Raw genomic sequence first — 24,793 nt, 5'->3', positions numbered from 1 at the left:
GTATAACGCCTTAACCACCACTCTCCAGATTTTAAACCCACATCTTTGGCTTCTTCTCAGCTGTCTCTGTGAACTCTCTTCTAGCCTTCTTTTAAGTGCCAATGTTTCTTGATATTCTGTGCCAGGTGCTTGCTTCTTCTTTCTTCTACACATTCACTCTGAGATAGCTCACCAACTATGCTACCTAGTTTCAATTTTTATTATGCTGATAGCCTTTGAATTTACACCTGAAGCCATGGTAGGCTTCAAATTGCTGACTTGACGTCGTCACAAATACGTCTCCCAAGCACCCCAAATTCAACATTCCTAGAGGACTGGACAGCTGCACAGCAGTAAAACGTGATTCACTGTAGGCTGACCCACATAAGAAGGTTCCAGGTTCACATGTGGAGATCTGCCAACATGTTCCCATAATTGCAATATCAGAACCCTGCTGGGTTTACTGTTTCTGGCTCTCGCTTGTGGAAGACATTAAAAAAAAAAAAAAAAAAAAAAAAAAAACAGAAAAACAAAACAAAAACAACCCTGACATGTACAACTCAACAAGAGAGCTCAACACATAAAAAAATTTCCTGAACGCTAGCTACCTCTGTCTATATCCATACATTCCACTGTTTCTCTTTTACTGTAAATAAAAGAACAGAGTTCAGTAAGGTAATCCCTTCACTATGAACCTACTGAGGTACATTGTTCTACTATTTTTCTCCTCTGTCCCTTAAATAATTTATTACATAATTTCTATCACATTAAAAGCAGGCTATTATTCCTCCTTGAAAACAAAAGAGCCAAAAACAAATAAAACTCAAAGAATGAAATTAATTTCTTTGCGATAACTTTCTTTTCCGGCTACTAACAGATTTCACTGCTTGCTTATTTTCTTTATTGTCTTTCATCATACTAAGGGAAAGCTTCATAAGGACAGGAATTTCTTTCTTTTTCTTTTGGTCTGTTTGTTCACTGCTATAAGTGCCTATAAAACAGGGCTTTGCACATAACAGGTTCTACAAAACATTTCATTGAATGAATGAATGTACCAAACTGGCTTCCAATATAAGTTGAGAATGTCAATAACATATATTCAGAGTCCTGAAATCTAGAAACCTTGAGTATCACTGATAATTTTCCCCATCTCCTCATTTCTCAGTCATTATATCCTACAGGTTCTGTCTTCTTAGTAGACATTCTGAATCGATCCACTTCTATCTACATTAATCCTTACCTTTCTCTCCGGGTTTTTTCCAATTTGTCTTTTAAAATCATAATTTCTTTGTTGAGGGCAAGTTGCTGGCCTTCTGAATCATGCAGTTCTTTCTTCAGATTTTTTATTTCATTTGCATGTATGCCTTCTCTTTTAGATAATTCTTCTTCATAAAAGATACTTTTCTTTTCCATATCAGTCTTTAATTTGGTTATCTCTTGCTGATGTTCAATGCTGCATATTCCTGGTGAGTAACTAATTTGTTTTTGCTGAAGAAGTAATAACAAAAGATTAGTTCACTTATAAGAATACTAAAATATCAAACAATAATTCCTTTCTATAATATAAATGACTACTCATCCAGCTGTATATCACTTTTATATATTATCACACAAAAATAATATTATTGCTGTATTCAGGCTACTAACTTTGAATCTGATACATTTTATATTCTCCTCAGTTTATATTTCTTTACAGTTTATGTGTTTATTATTTTAAGTATTCTTCACACCAAGACTGTATATTTATCTGAACTTCCTGTTAGTACTTATATGATTTGTTTCACTTTTTATTTTTTTTAAGGTTTCAGCCATAGGGTATGTGTACTTGCCAGAGAGAGACAGACAGTGAGAAGAAAAGTGAGAAATCACCCCCTGGAGGAAGGCCACAATGGAGAGGAAATCCCGTCTCCATTCTCCTCTCAGAATTTTGAGCATGCACATGCACACACATGCGCCCACTGTGAGTTTCAAGCCACTAGGTCCAAGACTCAAACCAAGGTTGGCCATGTGGGAGTCCGGTCTTTTAACCACTACACCACCTGCTGGTCCCTTTGTTTTACACTTAATTTCTAATTTATTTTGAATTGTCGTTGTTGTGTAAAGGAAGTAATAATCTAACTGCATCCTGTATCTGATGAAGAACTCTAAGAAGCTGTAAGCACATTTGTGTTTAAAAAAATGAGAATGGGGGAAGGGGTAGGAGAACTGAAATGGACAAAAGGAGAGGGGAACTTCACAAAAGTCCCAGGGAGAAAGGTCAAAGGTTTACACCAACATCTTCACATCCATGCTAGAAAAAAATTGAGGCTCACAGGACCAGCAGATGGCATAATGGTTATATTGCTGGATTCCCATGTAGTCGACCACGGTTTGAGTCCTGGACCCAGTGGCTTAAAACTCACATCGGTTGCATGTCCAAAATCCTGAAAGGAGAATGGAGGAGAAGGGATTGTAATGTGGCCATCCCCCCCGGGGGGCTGATTTTTCACGTTCTATCTTTCTGTCTCTCTGGTGAGCACACATGCCCTATAGCAAAAATCTCTAAAGAAAAATAAATAAAATAGTGGATTCTCTTTGCTTTCAGGGAAGGCATTTAAAAGGAGGAGAAATTTAGTTAAAATCTACCACATACTAACACATAGCTATACATGAGGAATAATAATAGAGATATTTCTCTGATTTATATTTTAAAAAAAAAACACAAATCTTTATAAGCAATAAAAAGACTTGAAACAATATAGGAAAATACCAAGTCATTGAAAGAGAAAAGTAGATATATATGAATTCGGTATTTTTCAAATTATTCTCCATGTTATTTTAATAAACAGTTTTTGTTTTTGTTTTTAATATGTGGGTAAGAGCACTAAGGGAAAAGAGAGGATGGAAACAAATGTTCCAAATCCATAGGCAAGAATAAACTGGTAAAAATACCCAAGTATGTGTCAACTTATAAGTGCTGGTATACATGCATAACATGCAGTAAGGTTTTTCAGAACAGAATACTGAAGTAGGAATAGACTAAATGTTTTTTCCAGTGTTACACAGTAACAGGTAAAGCTAGAACTTACAGTACTAGGTGGTCAGGAAAGCCATGACACATTTTTGTATAGAAAAATACATCATGACAGTCCTGGCAACCAAACAGATGTATGAATTCAGAAATGCTACAACAATTTCTCTGCAAAACAACTTCTGCTGAGATGTGTTACCCTGTGCTCATTATCACCTCATTCCAACTAATAGTGTATGCTAAGCTACCCCTAAGCTTCTCCTGAGTCATTCAGGTAGATAGAGGATATGGATATCTAACCACAACTCCCATGCAGATCACCAGCACATCTTCAGCTAGACAGTCTTTCATAAATATCCTAACTCCTTTCTGGAAGCTATCCCTGAGCCTCTCCAGAGTCATAAAGGTAGACACGACATATGGATATCTAACCATGATTCCCATGCAGATTACCAGTACATTTTCTTTACTTTAGACTGTCTTTCATAAACATTCTAACTCCTTTTTGATAGCTTTCTAATGCCACTAAACATGGTCTTCCTTTTTCCTTATCATTATCAGGAAATCTGTATTTATCTATCTTACCAGTTATCTACTGGTAAGAATGAGTATTAGGAATACTAGGTTTTGGGAACAGTAGGTGGCATAGTGGTTGAGGTGCTAGACTCCCATGTGGTCAACTGTAGTTCAAGTCCTAGACCCTGTGGCTTGAAACTCATGCTGGGCATTATGTGTGTGCATGCCCAAAATCCCAGGAGGAGAATGGAGAGAAAGGGACTGTGGCATGTTCATCCCATCTTGGGACTGATTTCTCACTTTCTGTCCCTCTGTCTCTCTGGCGAGAACACACACCCTATAGCAAAAATGTCTCTCAAAAAAAGAATACTAGGTTTGAAGCCAGTTTTTATTCTACCTTTAAGAGTGTACATAAGCGAACACGTCTATCAAACCAAAAGAGAAGAAAATTAAGCTTGATATACATGAAATGAAAAAATACCTTCAGTCCTTCTAATTCATTTTCCAGTTGCTTAGAATAGTGCTCGCTCTGTTCACGCAATTTCCTGTCTTTAGATGCTTCAGCAGCTAGAGCTTCTGTATGAACTTCCAGCTTTAACATAAAACAGAAAAAGTAGATTTCATGGTAATCATTTTTACAAAAACAAAACATTTTTCCCCATGGGAACATACCTTGTAATAGGAAAATAACTCAAATGTGTAATTCATATTAAATAATATTACTGAACTATAAAAATAAATGTTTCAAAAAGCAAAGAATGAAAAACAATTTCACTAGTCTCAAAAAGCAGCTTTAATCAATAGCCCAAGGGCACTACAAAATTTGCCTGACTACTAACCTCTTTTTTGGCTCTTTCTGTTCTGCGTAGTTCTTGCCTTAAGCTTTCAACTTTTTGCATCACCAGGTCCACCTCTTCTTCCTTATCTCGGACATGGCGAGCAAGTTTCTGTTTTTGGGTGTGCAATTCTGTTAGCCGCTCATTGATCTCCATGAACTCCTGCATGGCCAGTTTCCTCTGACAGTGTGCGTCTTTCAGCTCTTTGGATTGATTTTTTAATCGCTCACTAGCCTGGACTAGTTCCTACAGTTTTGTAAAAAAAAATAAGTTACCAATTCTGCATCCTAGAGACCAAATTTGGCCATCAAAGTAGCTATCATTAAGTCAAGAAGAGCCAAAATTATTCACCTCAGGACAAAATTAATGCAAATGAACTACTTTGAGCAGATACTAAGGGCATGGTGTGTACCCTGTTCATATTCTCAGTTCCTTATGCTGACATGGTAAATGTAAGGGAACAGGTAATAAAATCTTTAGTACCTTAGTTTCCATAAATAAGTAGAGTACAGGAATATAAGATATAATTTACAAAGCAAAGATTTTGTGAAAATTAATAAATATATGAGATGTTCTAAATTACATTAAATGATTACAAATGCAAAACAACAAAGATTGCCTTTGATATGGAAACAGCCTTAGGCCAGATACTAGGAGAAAAAAACTGAACCTGAGACTCCCTAATTAAAGTGAGAAATTTAGATGGGGCTAAGGTCAATACAGCTACCTGCTTCCAGCAATTTCTTTGGGGGAAAAAAATCTCAATAAAATCTGGGTATTCCACACATTAAGAGAAACAGTAAGAACTCTCAAAGAAACAAAACACTCAAAGAAACAAAAGGCACCATAATCAATCAACAGAAACAATACATGATAAAAAAATAAACACTGAAGGTGCTTAGGTATTAAAATCAATAGAAATAGACAAAAAATTGCTGTTTGATTAAATAAAAAAGAAAATAATTAAAAATAGGGAAATGACAATTAAAAAGGACCAACCAATTTATAGAAAAAAATTCATAGCACATTTAGGAATGAAAAAACATAGCTACTAAAATTAAATATATGGACCCACCAACATAGGAAATTCTACATTTAGGAGAAAAACAAAAAAGAAGCTCAAACCCAGAAATAATGAATGGGTTTGATGATGAATTCCAAAGAAACATAAAAGAAATCAGAGAGAAAAAAATCCAGCAAATCACCTATTCCTCTAGAACAGACAGCAAAGTATAAGAACTGAAATAAAAACAATAGGTCCAGCCATGGTGGTACACAGGCAGTACCAGTACTTGGAAGGCTGAAATATATTATCACAATGGTCCCAGAATCCATGATGTGAAGAAATAATGTATAGCCAATCAGTCACCTGTGTTATATAAAAAGGCCAACATTAATTCTTGACAAACAACTGACCTCTTCTTGCCCTTCTCTTTATCATATAAAGAAGCCATCTCAGCATTCGTTTGGGTGAGCACTTTCTAGGCAACTAAAATGTGACACCTGGGTGCTGACCTCAGAAGGAGGCTCAAATAAACTTTTCGAGTCACTCACTGTGCCTGAGCCTTCTTTTTCAGGTTGACAATATGCACAGACTTCAGAAGAGCACATTTAATAAATTCGATACCCATTCTTGATAAGAAATAATTATCAAAATATAAATAGGAGATAACTTCCTTAACCTGATCAAAAGTATTTACTAAAAATTTAATGCAAAGATTATTAGCAGTGAAAAAGTAGAGGCATTTTCTTTAAAATCAGAAACAAGGCAGGGATGCCTGCCATCAACACTTTTATTCAACATTGTACCAGAGATCACAGCTAATGCAGTAAGACAAAGGAAGAAAGAAAAATCATAAAACTATAACAGGAAGAAAAACAATTGACATTATTCACAGAAAACCTCAAAGAATCTCAAATATATCCTATTATAATTAGTAAGAGTTTAGTAATGTTGCTAGAACAAATTAGTAAGAAAACATAAATCTTAAACAGTCACTTAAAATTGGAAAAGTTACAGAGAGTAAAACATTTAAGGAAAGTTAAAACAAGACTCATATGCAACTTTTTAAAAGAATTATTTTATTTGACTTTATTTATTTTAATTTGACCAGAAACGGATAGAGAGAGAGAGAGAGAAAGGGAAAGGGAGAGACCAAGCCACTAGGTCCTGGGACTCAAACCGTGGTCTGCCATGTGGAAGTCCCGTGCCCTTAACCACCAGGGCACCTGCTGGCCTGTATGTAATTTTACGAAAGAACATCTGAAAAGACTTTAAATATATGGAGAGATATCACATTTATGGATAAACTATGGGTTGCAGAGAAATAATTTTTGTGGTTTTGCATAGTTAAATTTTTACTGAAACTTGAGAGGAGCCAAATGCAAATCTTGAAAAGTAACTTAACACTAGACAGTAAAAATACTTAAAAGAAATGTACCTATAGGTATGTGTTTACATTTCAAAAGGGTGCTGGCTTCTGAGATAGAGGACAGAAGCCTGAACCATGAAGACTGCCTCTTTGTGCAGAGGAAGACCCAGAGCTTACCTTTCCACTGAAGCAATTTATTTACATTCCAAAGGACTAAAGGAAAACCCAAATCCCTCTCTTCAAGTTTCCAAGGAGACTCTCAGAAATTACAGGGAAGTGACAGGAAAGAAGAAGCGGTCATATATAATATAAACACTTGGATTTTTTTTTTCAGGATTCGTTGTTTATAATATACATTACTTAATGTGTTGGGTTTTAACCAGCCAGCTCTTAGAAACAGAACTCTGCAATTTCTTTTCCTTCATTTCACCATCCTGCCCAGATTTGGGGCACACATGCACATACACCTGCCATGTTTTTCAAGCCACGAGGACTGAGATTCCAACTAGTCAGTCATATGGGATCCAGCTCCCTTAACCAATTAGGCTCTAGGGCCCACCTCATTCAAAATAACATTAATGAATGTGGCTAAAAAATTGAAACACTCAACATCATGATGATGTCAACTCTCCCAATCTATAGTCCATAAAATTTTAGCCCAAATTCCATCACTGTTTTTAAGGAATATAGAATCATACTACAGATCATAGGTGTCATTGTGCATCATTTGGAAAAGGGGGATCTATTCAATAAATGAACAAGTGGTAAGCCATGGACAAACAAGTAAAATGGGATACTTACCTCACGTGCTATACAAAAAATAATTTCTGAAGACTTATACATAAAAGATCAAATAAAAAATTTCTAGATAAAAATTTAGGAGAATTTTTCTTTTTTTACTTCAGACTTCTTATATATGTCAGCAAGTATACTACCCATAAAAATACTGATAAAATTGACTATACTAATCCCAAGAAATTTACTCAAAAGATTCCATAGGGACAGTCTCATTAGACTAATGGTTAAGGTAGCTGGATCCCACATGGCCCACCGTGGTTCAATTCCCAGTACAGTAACTCGAAAAACCCATCAGGTACATTTGTGTGCATACCCAAAATTCTGACAAGATGAAGAAATGGGGAAGAAAAGAGAGCAGAGAGGTCACACTTCACTGGGGGAGTTCTTTCTCACTCCTGTCCCTAAAAAGGCAGACATCCTCTGACAACTGGGGAAAAGGAAAAAAAAAAAAAAAAGAAGAAGAAGATCCCACAAAGTAAAGGCTGTCCACTAACTATGAGATAATATTTATATACATAACTAACAAAATAGTATGTTGAGAAATCTTCAACAATTATTACAAACTAATGAGAAAAAGATAAACAGACCAACAGAAAAATCAACCAACGATACTAAGCAGCATTTCACTAAAGAATTGTAGTATTAAATAGACTTATGTAAAGTTACTAGACCTCATTAGTAATTAGGTAAACACAAATTAAGAACAAAATAAAACCTCATTTTAGACCTTAATTCTCAATTTAGAGTCACCAATAATGGTAATTATGGTAACTTGAAATACTGTTGTACACAGAAACTTCTATACACTACTATCAGAAGGGAAATTAATAGACTTGGAAAACTATATAGCATTATCGTAAAATACAGAATATTTAGCAATCTGATATTTTTTAAATGGGTAAAAGATCTGAATAGACATTTTTCCAAGAAAGACATATAAATGGTTAATAGTTATATGAAAAGATGCTCAACATCACTGATCATCAGAGAAATTAAAACTAAGAGCACAAAGAGAAACCACCTCATGCATGTTAGACTGGCTAGCCTATTAGAATGGCTATTACCAAAAAATCAAAAGGTTAACAAGGGATGGAAAGGATAAAGAATGAAGGAAATGCTTTTCTTTCCCCTGTAGGGTATTAAGCAAATTACTTAAAATCCTGTATTAGTATAATTTGTTTCTTTTCAGCACTATCCTTTCCTCAAAATTTATGAAAAGGATTTTTAATATTAAAAATTAAGAAGATACTGTAAATCTACATATCGGTTTCATTCTTAGTATGTTAATTAAATTTGGTTGCATAATCCTACCAATAAATACAAAACAGTAAAACACTAAAATTACTATAGTATTGAAACAACGTCAATGCTTAATTTGAGTTGTCAGGAAAGTCATGAAGCATTTTTGCATAGAAAAAACATGTCATGACTTTTCTGACAACTCAATAAACGTCAAATATTATTAAATTGTCCATGAACTTAAATGGATCTAGAAAAAATATTGTTTGAAACTACATTAAGCAAAAAGAAACTAAAAATGCAGTGATCAAATTCAATTTAATCTCTACTAAGAGCTTTCTCAGTCTTTTTAATAAACTTTATCAGCAAAAGGTGACTTGTTTTATTTTTAATTTCCACCATTGCTTTACTGACAGCAGGACTTAAAATTCTTCTCCAAAAGGATTTTATTTTGTATTATTATTGCATTACATATTATATCACTGAATACAATTTTTACTACGCAATAGATTACTGATTTCCTATTTGGTTGGCTAGTATCAATCTAAACATTTTTTTTTGTTTGTTACTGAAAGCATTACTGGTTAACAGCATGCTGTTCAAATGTTTTTCTCTAGTGCCTGAATACTATTTATTCTATCGAGCTTTGTTACAGAGTCTTAGCTATCAATAAATTTTGCTCATGTTTATAATACAATTAAATGTTATGTAAAGCTCTTATAAAAATGACTTCAGCTTGTTTATCCATGCTGCTTTGAACAATAACCTGTCATTTAAAAAATAATCACTAAAGAAATTTATTTTTTAAGAATGTTCACATCAGCAAGTTGTAATGAAAATATATCTATATTTTTAACTTGTTCTATAGACACTAAACAGATTCTACTATTCTATTTTTATGCTGTTTCTTTTCCAAAAATATTTACTTTTAATAAAGTACTTACATTATAAACTTTCTAAAAGAACAAAAGATTCTTAACTATAAAACTTCAAGAAGATTGAAGATCAAAATTACACAAGATTAAGAACACAGAAAAGGCTCTAACAATCTATATATTCTCACCTTATTTAGATCTTCCCTTTCTTGTTGTAATGTTTTGATTTGTTTTTCATAAGCTTTGATTTGTCTAAAAGCATCATCTAGTTCTCGCCTCACAGAATTAGCTTCTTCAAGTTGCTGTTCCAAGTGACTCATTTCTAAAAACAAAAAACAATGCTTCTTTTTTACTATTTGTGTAAATGCAAATACTTGAAATCATGACTTAAACAACTAAATTTTTTTAATTAAATTTTATTTATTATCAGTATTAGTTGTAGTATTTTAATTTGCTATGGCACACATGCACTCACCAGAGAGAGAGAGAGAGAGAGAGAGAAAGAGAGAGAGAGAGAGAGAGAGAGCAGGCAGCCAAGTCCTGGATTTGAACTGCAGTCAGCCATGTGAGAATCCAGTGCATTAACCATCATACCATCTGCTGGCCCCAACAAATAAAACTTTTAAAAAACAAGTATCTTGTTGTTGGTATTAGGTCTTTTGTCACCAGGAGTAGTATGATTAATGACAAGTTAAATGCATTATCAGTGCATTGTAAAGATCAATGGCATACGCCAGTGTGAAGATATATAAAACTGATGTGCAAAAATGTCTTATATACCTATTAGGAAAAAAATATTATACTTCCAAAAAACAAAATTTTCAGACCATTTAAGAAATTTAATAAATAAAAAATGAACAAAACTACCAATACACATTTTTCTCTACTGTTGGAAAGCATTTTACTGGTAAGCATCAAAATATTTTATGATGGTTTTACAGCACCAGCAGGTGGCGTGGTGATTAAAGTGGCCAGATCTCACTTCAACTGAGCTGCTTGAGGCCCAGACCCAACAGCTTAAAAAACCCAGAGTGTGAGTGTGTGCCAAAATCCTGAAAGGAGAAAAAGAATTGTGGCCATTCCCCTTGTGAGTGCTTTCTCACTCTTCCTTTCTCTCTCTTTCTTGGCAAGTACATGCACCCTCTGGCCAATTAAAAAAACAAAATAGGATGGTTCTGCTTCCAAATAGGGTAGTTCCAGACCACCTAGCCTACTTTCATCACTAGTTATTTGAAGAATAAAATCTAATTTCTAAAAGTAAATATCTGATAACCTCTAATCTAAATTGGTTCTTTTTTTTTTTTAAATAAAGGAAGTTTAACAACTTGCCTAAGGTTACATTGTTAAATGAGCTCCATAACCAAGATTAGAGCCAAGAATTCTTGCAACTTACAAAGTAATGTTATTAAATAATGTATAACATTATTAGAAGAGTTATTATGAAACAAAACAAAATTATTACTTTTATCATATGCTTAAATAATTTTTTTCCCAGATTTTTGTCATAGGTCACACATTCACAGGAGAGAGACATGGCGAGCAGAAAAGTAATGAATCCCTCCTCTGGGAGGATGGCCAAGTCACAATCCCTTCTCTATTCTCCTCTGAGGATTTTGGGCATGCATGCACACATACATACCCACACACCTCCAGCATGTTTTTCAAATCGCCAGATCTGGGACTTAAACCATGGATTCGGCCATGTGGAATCCAGCACTTTAACCACCATGTAATGAATATACAGTTTTGATTTGGGATATTAAAAAAACTGTAGAAATGGATGTTGGTGATGGTTGTACGACAATGTGAGTGTGCTTAATGCCACAGAATTATATGCTCAAAAAAAGAAAAGGATAAATGAATGGTATTTAAGAGATGGAATAGAACAGAACACATAATAAGCAGAAAAGAGCTTGAGAAGGTATGAATATCAAAAAGGGGATTCACCTTTTCTCTCAACATTATTTCACCTCTGATGAAAAATTATCAGTAAAGAGCGGTCTTACTAGCACGGAATTTACGGAAGTGGTAGAAGTAAAATAAGTAAGAAAATCTCAACCAATAGGAGTTGTACAATAACTGATTTTCCAAGTTACAGTGACACTTTGCAGGAGCCATTTATTTGTACACAAGGGAGGAAAGTGTGCTGGGAACTGCTTGTACAAACACAATGTAAAGAGACACTTCACAAAATAGTCAGGGAAGGTTTTGAAGAAGTGGTTTCATTTGGTCATTCATTCATCAATGAATACCGATTTAGGGTATTTTATGAGCCAGCTAATATGGGCATTTGGAACATATCAATGAATTAAACTAAGTCTCCATTTTCAAGGAGCTCATAGTCTAGTAGTGAGGTAAGGAAAGGTAATACAGAAACAAACAAAAATGTCACTATCGAGAAGTGTTATACAGAAGAATGTACCCAGCAGACAAATAGCAGATGTAAATGAACAAATAATTAAATGAATAAATAATAGAATAGGGGAAAGTAATGGAGGAAGAGAAAGAGAGAGGGGAAAAAAAAAAAAAACCGAAACACGTGAAGGACCTGGAAGAGCATTATGTGGAACCAGAAGGAGTGAATTTGGCCAAGTAGGATCTAATCTACCTCCCTAGTCTCCATGCCACCTACTGGTCCCAAACAGATACATTTAAAAGGTTACTTTGGGTTCTTCTAGTTCTGAGAAGATGGAATAGATACCCAATCTTTCTATTAAATATAACTAAAAATCTTAAACACATATTATGTAAAATGGATTCTACATAAAACAAACATAAGATTGTAAAATATGAGAAAATCTAGGACATTGGCACCTGAGGAACAACCCAGTGGTGAATTCTCGGTTTTCTTTTTGGTTCTTAAATCCGATAATCAGAGTTGAAGAAGATAACACTCCAGAAATGACAATGGGTAGGGAGGGAAAAAAAAAAGCCCCCCCCCATAAAAAGCCTATTCTTTCTAGCCAAGGGACCAGGAAAGGGTAGACTAGCAAGTCAAATTACCCTATCAAGAACTAGTAAAACTGCAACATAAGTGAGAAAAGACGATCAATAAATGCAAAATGTCAAGATAACAGAGATGTTAGAATTATTTGACAAAGATACGAATGCAGCAATAATAAAAATGTTCCAACAAGCAATTATGAACATACTCAAAACAAATGAACAAATAGAAGGTCTGACAAAGATATAGAAAGTCTCAGAGAAGAAAAAGATAGGAAGAAAAATAAAATGGAAAATTAAAAATGAGTAATACCATAACCAAAATAAAAATCTCAATAGTTGGATTCAACAGTAAACAGAAGGGGTCAGAGAAAGAAATCAATTAACTAGAAGATTGTGTTTTAAATATCAAATTCTGGGATCAGTAGATGGTGTAATGGTTATGTCACTGGACTTCCACGCAGTAGACTGGGATTCAAGTCCCAGATCTGGCAACTTAAAACTCACACCAGGTGCATGTACACGTGTGCACGCCCAAAATCCCAAGAGCAGACTGGGAGAGAAGGGACTGCAGTGTGGCCATCCCTCCTGGAGGGCGAATTCTCACTTTCTGTCTCTCTGTCTCTCCAGCGAATGCACACCCCTATAGAAAGAAAAAAAAAAAAAAAAAAAATTTTTTTAAAAAAAAAAAAAAAAAAAAAACTTTCTTAAAAAAAAAAGAGAAAGAAAGAAAATAAAAGGAACTAACCAATACGAACAAAAGAAAAAAAAAACACGGAATTAATTAAAATAAATTTTAAAAAATAAAAAGAAGAAGAACAGAACCTCAGGGACTTGTTGGATAATAACAAACTATTTAACTTTTGTTTCATTAGCGTCCCAGAAAGGAAAGAACAAACAAGCAGATCTGAAAAAGTATTCAAAGATCCGGAGAGGAGAATGGAGGAGAAGGGATTGCAGCATGGCCATCCCCCCTGGGGGGTGATTTCTTACTTTATGTCTGTCTGTCTCTGTCTGGCGAGTGCATGCGTCCTATAGCAAAAACCTCTCCAAAAAAAAAAAAAAAAAGTACTCAAAGAAATAAGTTCTAAAAACTTCCTAAATTTGGCAGGAGACATTAACCTTTAGATTCAAGAAAATAAACAAATCCCAAACAATAAACCTACAGAATTCTGCTACAAAGAAATCCATGCCAATACAATACATGTCATTATCATTAACATTAGAAAGTCAATGAAACAGAAAAAAATCATAAAATCAGAGAGAAAAAAACACCTTAGATACTCAGAATGGCAGTAGGTTCTCATCAGAAAACAGGGAGTACTAAAGGAAAAAACAAAAACACAGAAAGAAAAACAAGAAAGTAAACCCAGTTTCCTACAATCAACAAAAACATCCTTTAGGGGGTCCAGCAGGTGGAGTGGTTATTAAGGCACTGGACTCCAACTTGGCCAACCACAGTTCTAGTCCCGGATCTGGTGGCTTGAAGATCATGCTAGATGCATGTGCATGAGTGTCCAAAATCCTAGAAAAATAATGGAAGAGAAGGAATTGTGGCATGGACATCCCCCCGTGAGAGGTGATTTCTGACTTTCCCTCCCACTATCTCTCTGGCAAGGGCACATACCCTATGGCAAAAACTAAGGAAAAAAAAATCCTTCAGGGAAAAAAAGTAAAAATCAATTTATTCTCACATGAGGGGAGAAAAAAAGACAGAGGAAAAAATTGTTGATAGCAGATTTAACTTAAAAAATAAAGGAAATTCTCTCAACAGAAAGGCAATACACACACACAGGAAGGAACTCTGGAATATTAGGGAGAAAGAAAGAGCACAATACAGAAAAACATAGTAAGAAGAAACAGCACAGTATGTGAAAATACGAGTTAAACAATAGGCTGTGGGTTTTCTAAATTACCATTCACAGCTGAGGGAAACAATATTACCTTATCTGATGTGCTTCTAAAAACATATAGAGGAAATATGACAATTACATAATAAATTGAGAGACTAAAGAGATGTAAAGGGAAACAAGAATTCTATACTTTGCTTTTTAATTTATTATCATAATTTTTATATTACATTTAATGTCTCTGACTTGACACTGTATACCTGCTGAGAAAACCGTGTTGTACACTGTAACGATGTATAGTGAGTAAATGTAAATTAAAAATTTTAAAAATAAAAAAAAATTTAAAAAGAATTCTATACTTTGCTTAAATTGGTAAAATGAGCAACCACTAAAAACTTCTCTATAAAGAGATATGCTCAAAAACATAGTTACAAAAAAAATTCTAAAATATGTTCAAGTAATCTAAAGGAAGAAGAAAAAGCACAAAATTAAAAGAGCATAAAGAAAACATAAAAAAGATATGGTCCTAATATAAATCATTAGAATTATCAATTACATATATAATTACATTAAATGCAGATATGTAATATACATTAAATATAAATGGTCTAAATATACCAACTGAAAGAGAATGGTAGAACAGAGAAAAAACAATAACCCCATGGAAATGGCTAACAAATATTATTATGGTTTACCAAGGAAATGCAAAGAAGCACCACAATGAGACATCATCACTTATCGACTACGATGGAACAAAAAAAAATTTTTGAGAGGTTTTTGCTATAGGGTGCATGCACTCACCAGAAAGACAGAGAGACAGTGAGATAGAAAGCAAGAAATCACCCCCTCAGGGGGGGTGGCCACGCCGCAATCTCTTCTCCTCCATTCTCCTCTCAGGATCTTGAGCACGCACGCACATGCGCCTGGAGTGAGTTTAAGCCACTGAGTCCAGGACTCGAACCACGGTCGACTACATGGGAGTCCAACGACATAGCCATTACACTAACTGCTGGTCCCAGGCACAATTTTTTTTTTTTAATAGCATATAAAATAACAAATGTTTGTAAAAATCAAAATCCTTTTACATTGTTGGTGGAAATGTAAAACAGGGTATCTATTGTGGGAAATAGTTTTATGCTTCCTCAAAAAATTAAACATTGCAGGGCCAGCAGTTGGCATAGTTGTTAAGGTGAACTACAGTCTGCAGTTCAGAGTCCCAGACCCAGTGGTTTAAATGACACTGGACATGAGTGTGTGTGTGCCCAAAATCATCCTGAGAGAATGGAGAAGGAATTGCAGAGTGGACATCCCCCCAGGGGGTGATTTCTCACTTTCCTTGTCTCTATGTATCTCACTCTCTCTCTCTTTCTCACACAAGCGTATGTGCCCTATGGCAAAAAACATTAAAAAAATAATAATAATTAAGCATTGAATTACTAAGTGATCAAGTAATTCCAACCTTAAGTATATGACCAAATGTACTAAAAGAATTATTTAAATAAATACTTAAAACAAAAATAAGAACTTATTACCTTTTTCAAAGAATTATTCAGTTAGGGACCAACAGTTGGCATAATGGCTATGTTGCTGAACTCCCATGTGATGTGGTCGTCCTGCTGAGAAAACCGTGTTGTACACTGTAACGATGTATAGTGGCTAAATGTAAATTAAAAATTTTAAAAATAAAAAAAAATTTAAAAAGAATTCTATACTTTGCTTAAATTGGTAAAATGAGCAACCACTAAAAACTTCTCTATAAAGAGATATGCTCAAAAACATAGTTACAAAAAAAATTCTAAAATATGTTCAAGTAATCTAAAGGAAGAAGAAAAAGCACAAAATTAAAAGAGCATAAAGAAAACATAAAAAAGATATGGTCCTAATATAAATCATTAGAATTATCAATTACATATATAATTACATTAAATGCAGATATGTAATATACATTAAATATAAATGGTCTAAATATACCAACTGAAAGAGAATGGTAGAACAGAGAAAAAACAATAACCCCATGGAAATGGCTAACAAATATTATTATGGTTTACCAAGGAAATGCAAAGAAGCACCACAATGAGACATCATCACTTATCGACTACGATGGAACAAAAAAAAATTTTTGAGAGGTTTTTGCTATAGGGTGCATGCACTCACCAGAAAGACAGAGAGACAGTGAGATAGAAAGCAAGAAATCACCCCCTCAGGGGGGGTGGCCACGCCGCAATCTCTTCTCCTCCATTCTCCTCTCAGGATCTTGAGCACGCACGCACATGCGCCTGGAGTGAGTTTAAGCCACTGAGTCCAGGACTCGAACCACGGTCGACTACATGGGAGTCCAACGACATAGCCATTACACTAACTGCTGGTCCCAGGCACAATTTTTTTTTTTTAATAGCATATAAAATAACAAATGTTTGTAAAAATCAAAATCCTTTTACATTGTTGGTGGAAATGTAAAACAGGGTATCTATTGTGGGAAATAGTTTTATGCTTCCTCAAAAAATTAAACATTGCAGGGCCAGCAGTTGGCATAGTTGTTAAGGTGAACTACAGTCTGCAGTTCAGAGTCCCAGACCCAGTGGTTTAAATGACACTGGACATGAGTGTGTGTGTGCCCAAAATCATCCTGAGAGAATGGAGAAGGAATTGCAGAGTGGACATCCCCCCAGGGGGTGATTTCTCACTTTCCTTGTCTCTATGTATCTCACTCTCTCTCTCTTTCTCACACAAGCGTATGTGCCCTATGGCAAAAAACATTAAAAAAATAATAATAATTAAGCATTGAATTACTAAGTGATCAAGTAATTCCAACCTTAAGTATATGACCAAATGTACTAAAAGAATTATTTAAATAAATACTTAAAACAAAAATAAGAACTTATTACCTTTTTCAAAGAATTATTCAGTTAGGGACCAACAGTTGGCATAATGGCTATGTTGCTGAACTCCCATGTGATGTGGTCGACTGCGGTTCAAGTCCCAGACCCGGTGGCTTAGACTCACGCTGGGCGCATGTGCATGCATACCCAAGATCCTGAGAGGAGAATGGAGGAGAAAAGACTGTGGCGTGGCCATTCCCCTAAGGGGCGATTTCTTGCTTTCTGTCTCTTTGTCTCTCTCTGTTTTTCTGGTGAGCACACATGCCCTATAGCAAAAGCCTCTCCGGAAAAAAAAGAATTATTCATTTACTTAATTCCATTCATTATTATTATTTTTTGATTTGACCAGACAGAGACAGAAAGAGAAAAAGGGAAAGCAAAAAAGTAAGCCACCAGGTCCAGTACTTGAAGCACGGTCAGCCATGTGGGAATCTAGCACCCACAACCATGATACCACCTGATGGCCCCATGAACTTGTTACCTTCTAACATACTATTTACAGAGTTTTATATTTACTGGGTTTTGTCTGTTATCTGCCCTTCACCGAGGCAGGGGTAAGAGTTTTTATCAGATTTATTTAGTACTGCATTCCAAAAGCCTAAAACAATACATGGTACACACAGGTACTCAATAAATATTTGTTGAATAGATAGAATAAATGAATGAATGAATACAACAGGCATATCAAAATTTGTCAAATTTAATTTTTTTTTCTTTTTAGGGTTTGTTTTATATTGTTTGCTATAGGGTGCATGCGTACACTGGAGAGAGACAGAGAGAGAGAAAGGAAAGGAGAAAAAACAGGGGAGAGGGCCACATCAGAATTTCTTCTCTTCTATTCTCTTCTTGGGATTTTGGACATGCATACACACATGCCCAGTATGTTTTTCAAGCAATTGGGTGTGGGACGCAAAATGCAGAGTAAGCCATGTGAGATCCAGCACCTTAACTACCACACCTCCTGCTGGTCCATCAAATTTAATTTTCGTAAATCTCAGCAATACAATAAAAAATGAATTCTGTTACAAATAAATAAATTTTCACAAGTCTTGATATCTGTATACACATGATTCCATTTTCTCTGTGTAACAGCCCTCTTCACTCCTGACACCCTTTCCTCTACTCACAAACTGCCAAATTCCAACTAAATATTCAGAACTACTTCATCTTCCAAAAAAGTCTTTCTTGTTCACTGAAGTTTTCTTTGGTGCTCCTGCGATGTTTTCTCCTGGAGCATCTGTTTGTTTTTCCTCACAGCCTTGTCACATGTATTGTGATGACTATTTGTTTATCTGATTCCCAGACCAAAATGTGCGCTTTTTTTTTTTTTTGATTAAACCAATTTTATTTTTTTTTCCATCCAGAATACATTGTATATTGGCTCAGTCAAGCACATCAACATACGTGTTATCAACAAATAATTTTCCATTTCTTATGTCTTGTATATTTTGCTTCTTTTTTTTTTTTTGCCATCCTTGATTCCCTATCCCTCCCCCTCTGCTGTGTCCCACTCTTCTCCCACATTGTCTCTGGCATCCATGGTTGCTTTCTATGCCTTTCCCCCCATTTAATTAATCTGCTAATGAACTTAGTCTAAATATTTGCAATAGCAAGCACAGCTGATATATACATAAAAATGTGAGCTTCGCATTCTTTTTCATAATTCCCTTATTGCACATAATACACATCGCAAACCACAGGTTCTGCACAGATGTTTTGTGTGTAAATGAACCATTTTTTAAAATCTGCAAAACTAAATAATGAATCACAGAAACTTACCTGTTATTTGTTTCCTTAGTTTTTCAATTTCTTCTTTTAAGTTTTTTATTTCTAAATCTTTGCTTGCTGTTAGTGGACCATCAACAGTTGAATACTGCAGAGCTTGGACAGTCTGTGTTGACTCTTAAAAAAAAAAAAAAAGAGAGAGTAAAGAATGAAAAGTATCTACATATTTTGGGACCAGCAGTTAGCATAATGGCTATGTTGCTGGACTTCCACATAGTCAACCGCGGTTTGCGTCCCGGACCCAGTGGCTTAAAAAAACTCATGCCCGGCGCGTGTGCGTGCGTGCCCAAGATCCTGAGAGGAGAATGGAGGAGAAGGGATCGCAGCGTGGCCATCCTCCCTGGGGGGTGATTTCTCACTTTCTGTCTCTCTGGCAAGCGCATGCGCCCTATAGTATAAACCTCTCTCTTTGTCTCTCTCTGTTTTTCTGGTGAGCACACATGCCCTATAGCAAAAGCCTCTCCGGAAAAAAAAGAATTATTCATTTACTTAATTCCATTCATTATTATTATTTTTTGATTTGACCAGACAGAGACAGAAAGAGAAAAAGGGAAAGCAAAAAAGTAAGCCACCAGGTCCAGTACTTGAAGCACGGTCAGCCATGTGGGAATCTAGCACCCACAACCATGATACCACCTGATGGCCCCATGAACTTGTTACCTTCTAACATACTATTTACAGAGTTTTATATTTACTGGGTTTTGTCTGTTATCTGCCCTTCACCGAGGCAGGGGTAAGAGTTTTTATCAGATTTATTTAGTACTGCATTCCAAAAGCCTAAAACAATACATGGTACACACAGGTACTCAATAAATATTTGTTGAATAGATAGAATAAATGAATGAATGAATACAACAGGCATATCAAAATTTGTCAAATTTAATTTTTTTTTCTTTTTAGGGTTTGTTTTATATTGTTTGCTATAGGGTGCATGCGTACACTGGAGAGAGACAGAGAGAGAGAAAGGAAAGGAGAAAAAACAGGGGAGAGGGCCACATCAGAATTTCTTCTCTTCTATTCTCTTCTTGGGATTTTGGACATGCATACACACATGCCCAGTATGTTTTTCAAGCAATTGGGTGTGGGACGCAAAATGCAGAGTAAGCCATGTGAGATCCAGCACCTTAACTACCACACCTCCTGCTGGTCCATCAAATTTAATTTTCGTAAATCTCAGCAATACAATAAAAAATGAATTCTGTTACAAATAAATAAATTTTCACAAGTCTTGATATCTGTATACACATGATTCCATTTTCTCTGTGTAACAGCCCTCTTCACTCCTGACACCCTTTCCTCTACTCACAAACTGCCAAATTCCAACTAAATATTCAGAACTACTTCATCTTCCAAAAAAGTCTTTCTTGTTCACTGAAGTTTTCTTTGGTGCTCCTGCGATGTTTTCTCCTGGAGCATCTGTTTGTTTTTCCTCACAGCCTTGTCACATGTATTGTGATGACTATTTGTTTATCTGATTCCCAGACCAAAATGTGCGCTTTTTTTTTTTTTTGATTAAACCAATTTTATTTTTTTTTCCATCCAGAATACATTGTATATTGGCTCAGTCAAGCACATCAACATACGTGTTATCAACAAATAATTTTCCATTTCTTATGTCTTGTATATTTTGCTTCTTTTTTTTTTTTTGCCATCCTTGATTCCCTATCCCTCACCCTCTGCTGTGTCCCACTCTTCTCCCACATTGTCTCTGGCATCCATGGTTGCTTTCTATGCCTTTCCCCCCATTTAATTAATCTGCTAATGAACTTAGTCTAAATATTTGCAATAGCAAGCACAGCTGATATATACATAAAAATGTGAGCTTCGCATTCTTTTTCATAATTCCCTTATTGCACATAATACACATCGCAAACCACAGGTTCTGCACAGATGTTTTGTGTGTAAATGAACCATTTTTTAAAATCTGCAAAACTAAATAATGAATCACAGAAACTTACCTGTTATTTGTTTCCTTAGTTTTTCAATTTCTTCTTTTAAGTTTTTTATTTCTAAATCTTTGCTTGCTGTTAGTGGACCATCAACAGTTGAATACTGCAGAGCTTGGACAGTCTGTGTTGACTCTTAAAAAAAAAAAAAAAGAGAGAGTAAAGAATGAAAAGTATCTACATATTTTGGGACCAGCAGTTAGCATAATGGCTATGTTGCTGGACTTCCACATAGTCAACCGCGGTTTGCGTCCCGGACCCAGTGGCTTAAAAAAACTCATGCCCGGCGCGTGTGCGTGCGTGCCCAAGATCCTGAGAGGAGAATGGAGGAGAAGGGATCGCAGCGTGGCCATCCTCCCTGGGGGGTGATTTCTCACTTTCTGTCTCTCTGGCAAGCGCATGCGCCCTATAGTATAAACCTCTCAAAAAAAAAAAAAAAAAAAAAAAAAAACTACATACTTTAAATTTTTAGAACTAAAAACAATACTCTTTATACTAAAATCATTATATAATCCTAAAGACCACAACATCTACCCACAGGAAAAAAGTAGACAAACATATCAAAATCAAGTCATGAAAATTCCACTGCACATCATTAATATTAATAACATAGTAAATAGTCTACCTTCTAATACATAAGATTTGGGGTTTTAAATATTGCTAGTGTAATGTCAGTGAATCAACTATTCAGCCCCTTTTGTCCTAGCAAAGAGCACCACCATGTGATAACTCAAAAACATCATATGTAAGATGCTATATGAAGAGCTGATTCTGGTGCATGAAACAAGGTTTAGACATATTAATATAAAATATATAAAAGTGCAAGACTCCCAAATTATATATAAGAAAGTTGAGGTCCATTTACAGATGTCTTTGCCTCATCAATTTAGCTAAAAATCGACTTTGGCTCATCAATTTAGTTAAAAAACATTTACTTAAAATAGAGATTATCAACATATCTTCCATCTCTAATAAAAAGATGCATAATATTAAAGAAATATTAACTCTATTGAAGTTTATTCCTAGGTATCATCAAAAGATAAGGGAAAAAAGAAAACTTTAAACCCATTTTATGGCAGAAATTAAACTATCCTTTTTAGTTAAGACACTAGAGAGTTTTCACAGAAAATTATAAGCAAGAAATAATGGAGGATTTGTATGAAACTAAGTTAACAAGTATATCTTACTACTGTGGATAGGTAAATAAGTCAGGGTGGTGAACAAGATCACTGAAGGTAAAGAATTGAGAATTGGGTCAGAATCATATAAATTTCACCTATGTGCATCTGCAGTGGAGAGACAACAGAAAGAAGGTGCACACACCAGAGAGAGAGAGAGAGAGACAGAGAAAGAGAGAGAGAAAGAGAGAGAGAAACACACAGAGAGAGAGACAGAGAGAGAGAGGAAGAAGAGGAAAAAAGCACCTCTCAATGAGGCCTGGTCTCGCCACAATTCTTTTTCCCTCCCTTCTCCATCCTATCAGGATTCTGACCCACACAAGCATGCCTTTCAAGCCATCAAAGTTGGGATTCAAACTTCAGTGAGCTGTGCAGACTCTGCACAGCACTTAAATACTACATTATAGGGCTAGCCCATCTATGTGCATTTTTAAATCACGAACTATTACGATAGGATAACAGTGTAAAAGAAATAAGAATTACTAACGATTGAACAAACATGATATGGGAAGTCACTGAAGTGTTATATTGGAGTGAAAGGATTCCTTTTTCCCTGGTAGTCCATTCCCCTCACTCCTCAGAAATATTTCTCATACATTTGCATATGTATATACACATGGGAAACAAAAGCAATTTTGTTGTTGTTTACTTTTAATTGTCTGATTTTACATAAATGATACTATACTATGTTCTATATAAATTTCTTTTTTTTTTTTAAGAATTATTTTATTTATTTATTTAGTAATTTTAATTTGACCAGAGAGGGACAGAATGAGAGAGAAAAAGTAAGAAAGCAAGTCACCAGGTCCAGGACTTGAACCATAGTCAGCTATATGAGAGTCCAGTGCTCTTAACCACCATGCCACCTGCTGGCCCCTTTGCATAAATTTCTACAACTTGGTTTCTTACCACTTAGTAAAAGAATTTCTTTTCTTTCTTTTTATTTATTTATTTATTTATTTTTATTTTTAGAGGTTTTTGCATTAAGGTACATGTGCTCACCAGAGAGACAGAGACAATGAGAGGGAAAGTGAGTATCCATCCCCCAAGGGGATGGTCACACAGCAATCCCTTCTCCATTCTCCTCCTGGGATATTGGGCACACATGCACACACTCTGTAGGAATTTCAAGCCACCAGATCTGGGACTTGAACCGTGGTTGGCCATGTGGAAACCCAGTGACATAACCGCTATGCCATCTGCTAGCCCCAAAATTTCTTTGGAAGATAAAAGCACTTTTAATAAACCATTTATAACACTGTAAATTCTACTTCAAAAAGGGAAAATGTTATCTTTAAAATATATTTACCTTGAAGCTTTCTACTCAGCTCAAGTTTTTCCTGTTCAAGGCGCTTAATTCTTCTTTCGTAAGCTTCAGTTGCTAAGTTATTATCTAGAGTCCTCTGAACATTAACATCAAGATCCAGTGAAGTAGGACCAGCCGTAACTCTTAAACAGCTCCGGTCAGAAAGAACACTGAAGGGAAAAAAAAAAGTATAGGTTCACACACAAAGTTTGTAGGCAAAAAAAAAAGAAAGAAAGAAAAAAACTTTTTAAATTGTTCATTTAAAATACTGATTTGAATATCTAGCTACAGTTAGACATCTATTGATAGAATGATTGTGCAAAGAACAATTTTTGCAAAATCACTGTCAACTACTTTTTTTTAAAGAATTATTTTATTTAACTTTATTTATTTATTTTAATTTGAGCAGAAGGGGGTTAGTTTAGAAAGCAAGCCTCCAGATCTGAGACGTGAACTGCGGTCAGCCATGTGGGAGTCCAATGCCCTTAATCACCAGGCCACCTGCCGTCAACTAATTTTTAAAGTATTTTTAAAATAGAAACTTAAATCTCTCAAATTATTTTGAATTTTTTTAAAGAATTATTTTTAACTTTATTTGCTATTATTATTTTTAAATTTGATCAGAGAGCGAGGGAAAGTGAGAAAGCAAGCCACCAGGTCCAGGACTTGAACTGTGGTTGGCCACAAGAGAGTCCAGTGCCTTTAACCACCACACCACTTGCTGGCCCCCTTATTTTGAATTTTTAAAAGATATCAACACATAAAATGAATTATGCTAAAAGGTTTTTGGTAGTTTAATACAATTTGATCACTTGAGTAACAATAGTCAAAAGCACTTGGCCAACTCCTTCCATTCCCTTCTCTCTGCTCTAGTACACCACCTGGTTTTATGTCATTCATTTTCCCTTTCTGTGTCATCTGATCACTTCTATCACCTTACAAATTTGCAGTTCTTTCTCTTATCTTAAAGTCATGTACCTGCAATTCCAACAACTTTTGAAGCAAAGGCAGAAGGATTGCAAGCTCAAGGCTGACCTGAGCAAAGTACCAAGATCCTATTAAAAAAAAAAAAAAAAAAAAAAAAAAAACCTCGGGGGTAACCCATGCTGCAAGGAAATGTGCCCAGCAGGAGGCCGAGGAGGAAAAGTGAAGAAAAAGTCAGTGGCAAAAATAGTAAAATTAATGTGTTGAAAGTTCTGCTGCTTGACACCTAGAAATTATTATGGAACACTTCTAATTCTGCCCCACTGCTAAGAGTTGGATGCTGAGCTACTTGTCCTA

At 35.2% G+C, this 24,793-nt stretch overlaps 1 protein-coding gene across 8 annotated transcripts in view; it reads right to left on the bottom strand.

Moving 5' to 3' along the window:
• The window catches only part of CDC42BPA (CDC42 binding protein kinase alpha), a 280,345-nt gene that overhangs the window by 117,530 nt on the left and 138,022 nt on the right, over positions 1 to 24,793 (bottom strand). For 6 of the 8 annotated variants that reach the window (XM_014591108.1, XM_027775224.1, XM_027775225.1 and 3 more), the window contains exons 10-15: positions 23,516 to 23,682; positions 21,041 to 21,163; positions 9,814 to 9,947; positions 4,345 to 4,587; positions 3,987 to 4,097; positions 1,220 to 1,467 (exon numbers count right to left, since the gene is read on the bottom strand). In XM_014591108.1, the coding sequence (XP_014446594.1) occupies positions 1,220 to 1,467; positions 3,987 to 4,097; positions 4,345 to 4,587; positions 9,814 to 9,947; positions 21,041 to 21,163; positions 23,516 to 23,682 (1,026 nt within the window). The remainder of the gene's footprint in view (positions 1 to 1,219; positions 1,468 to 3,986; positions 4,098 to 4,344; positions 4,588 to 9,813; positions 9,948 to 21,040; positions 21,164 to 23,515; positions 23,683 to 24,793) is intronic. The other 2 variants (XM_027775226.1, XM_006157245.2) reach the window with 1 other exon arrangement.

The sequence above is a fragment of the Tupaia chinensis genome, unplaced genomic scaffold, assembly GCF_000334495.1.
Source record: "Tupaia chinensis unplaced genomic scaffold, TupChi_1.0 Scaffold000532_1, whole genome shotgun sequence".
NCBI classification, from domain to species: domain Eukaryota; kingdom Metazoa; phylum Chordata; class Mammalia; order Scandentia; family Tupaiidae; genus Tupaia; species Tupaia belangeri.
The sequence above is the reverse complement of the archived record's forward strand: the minus strand, read 5'-3'. Positions and strand labels throughout refer to the sequence as shown.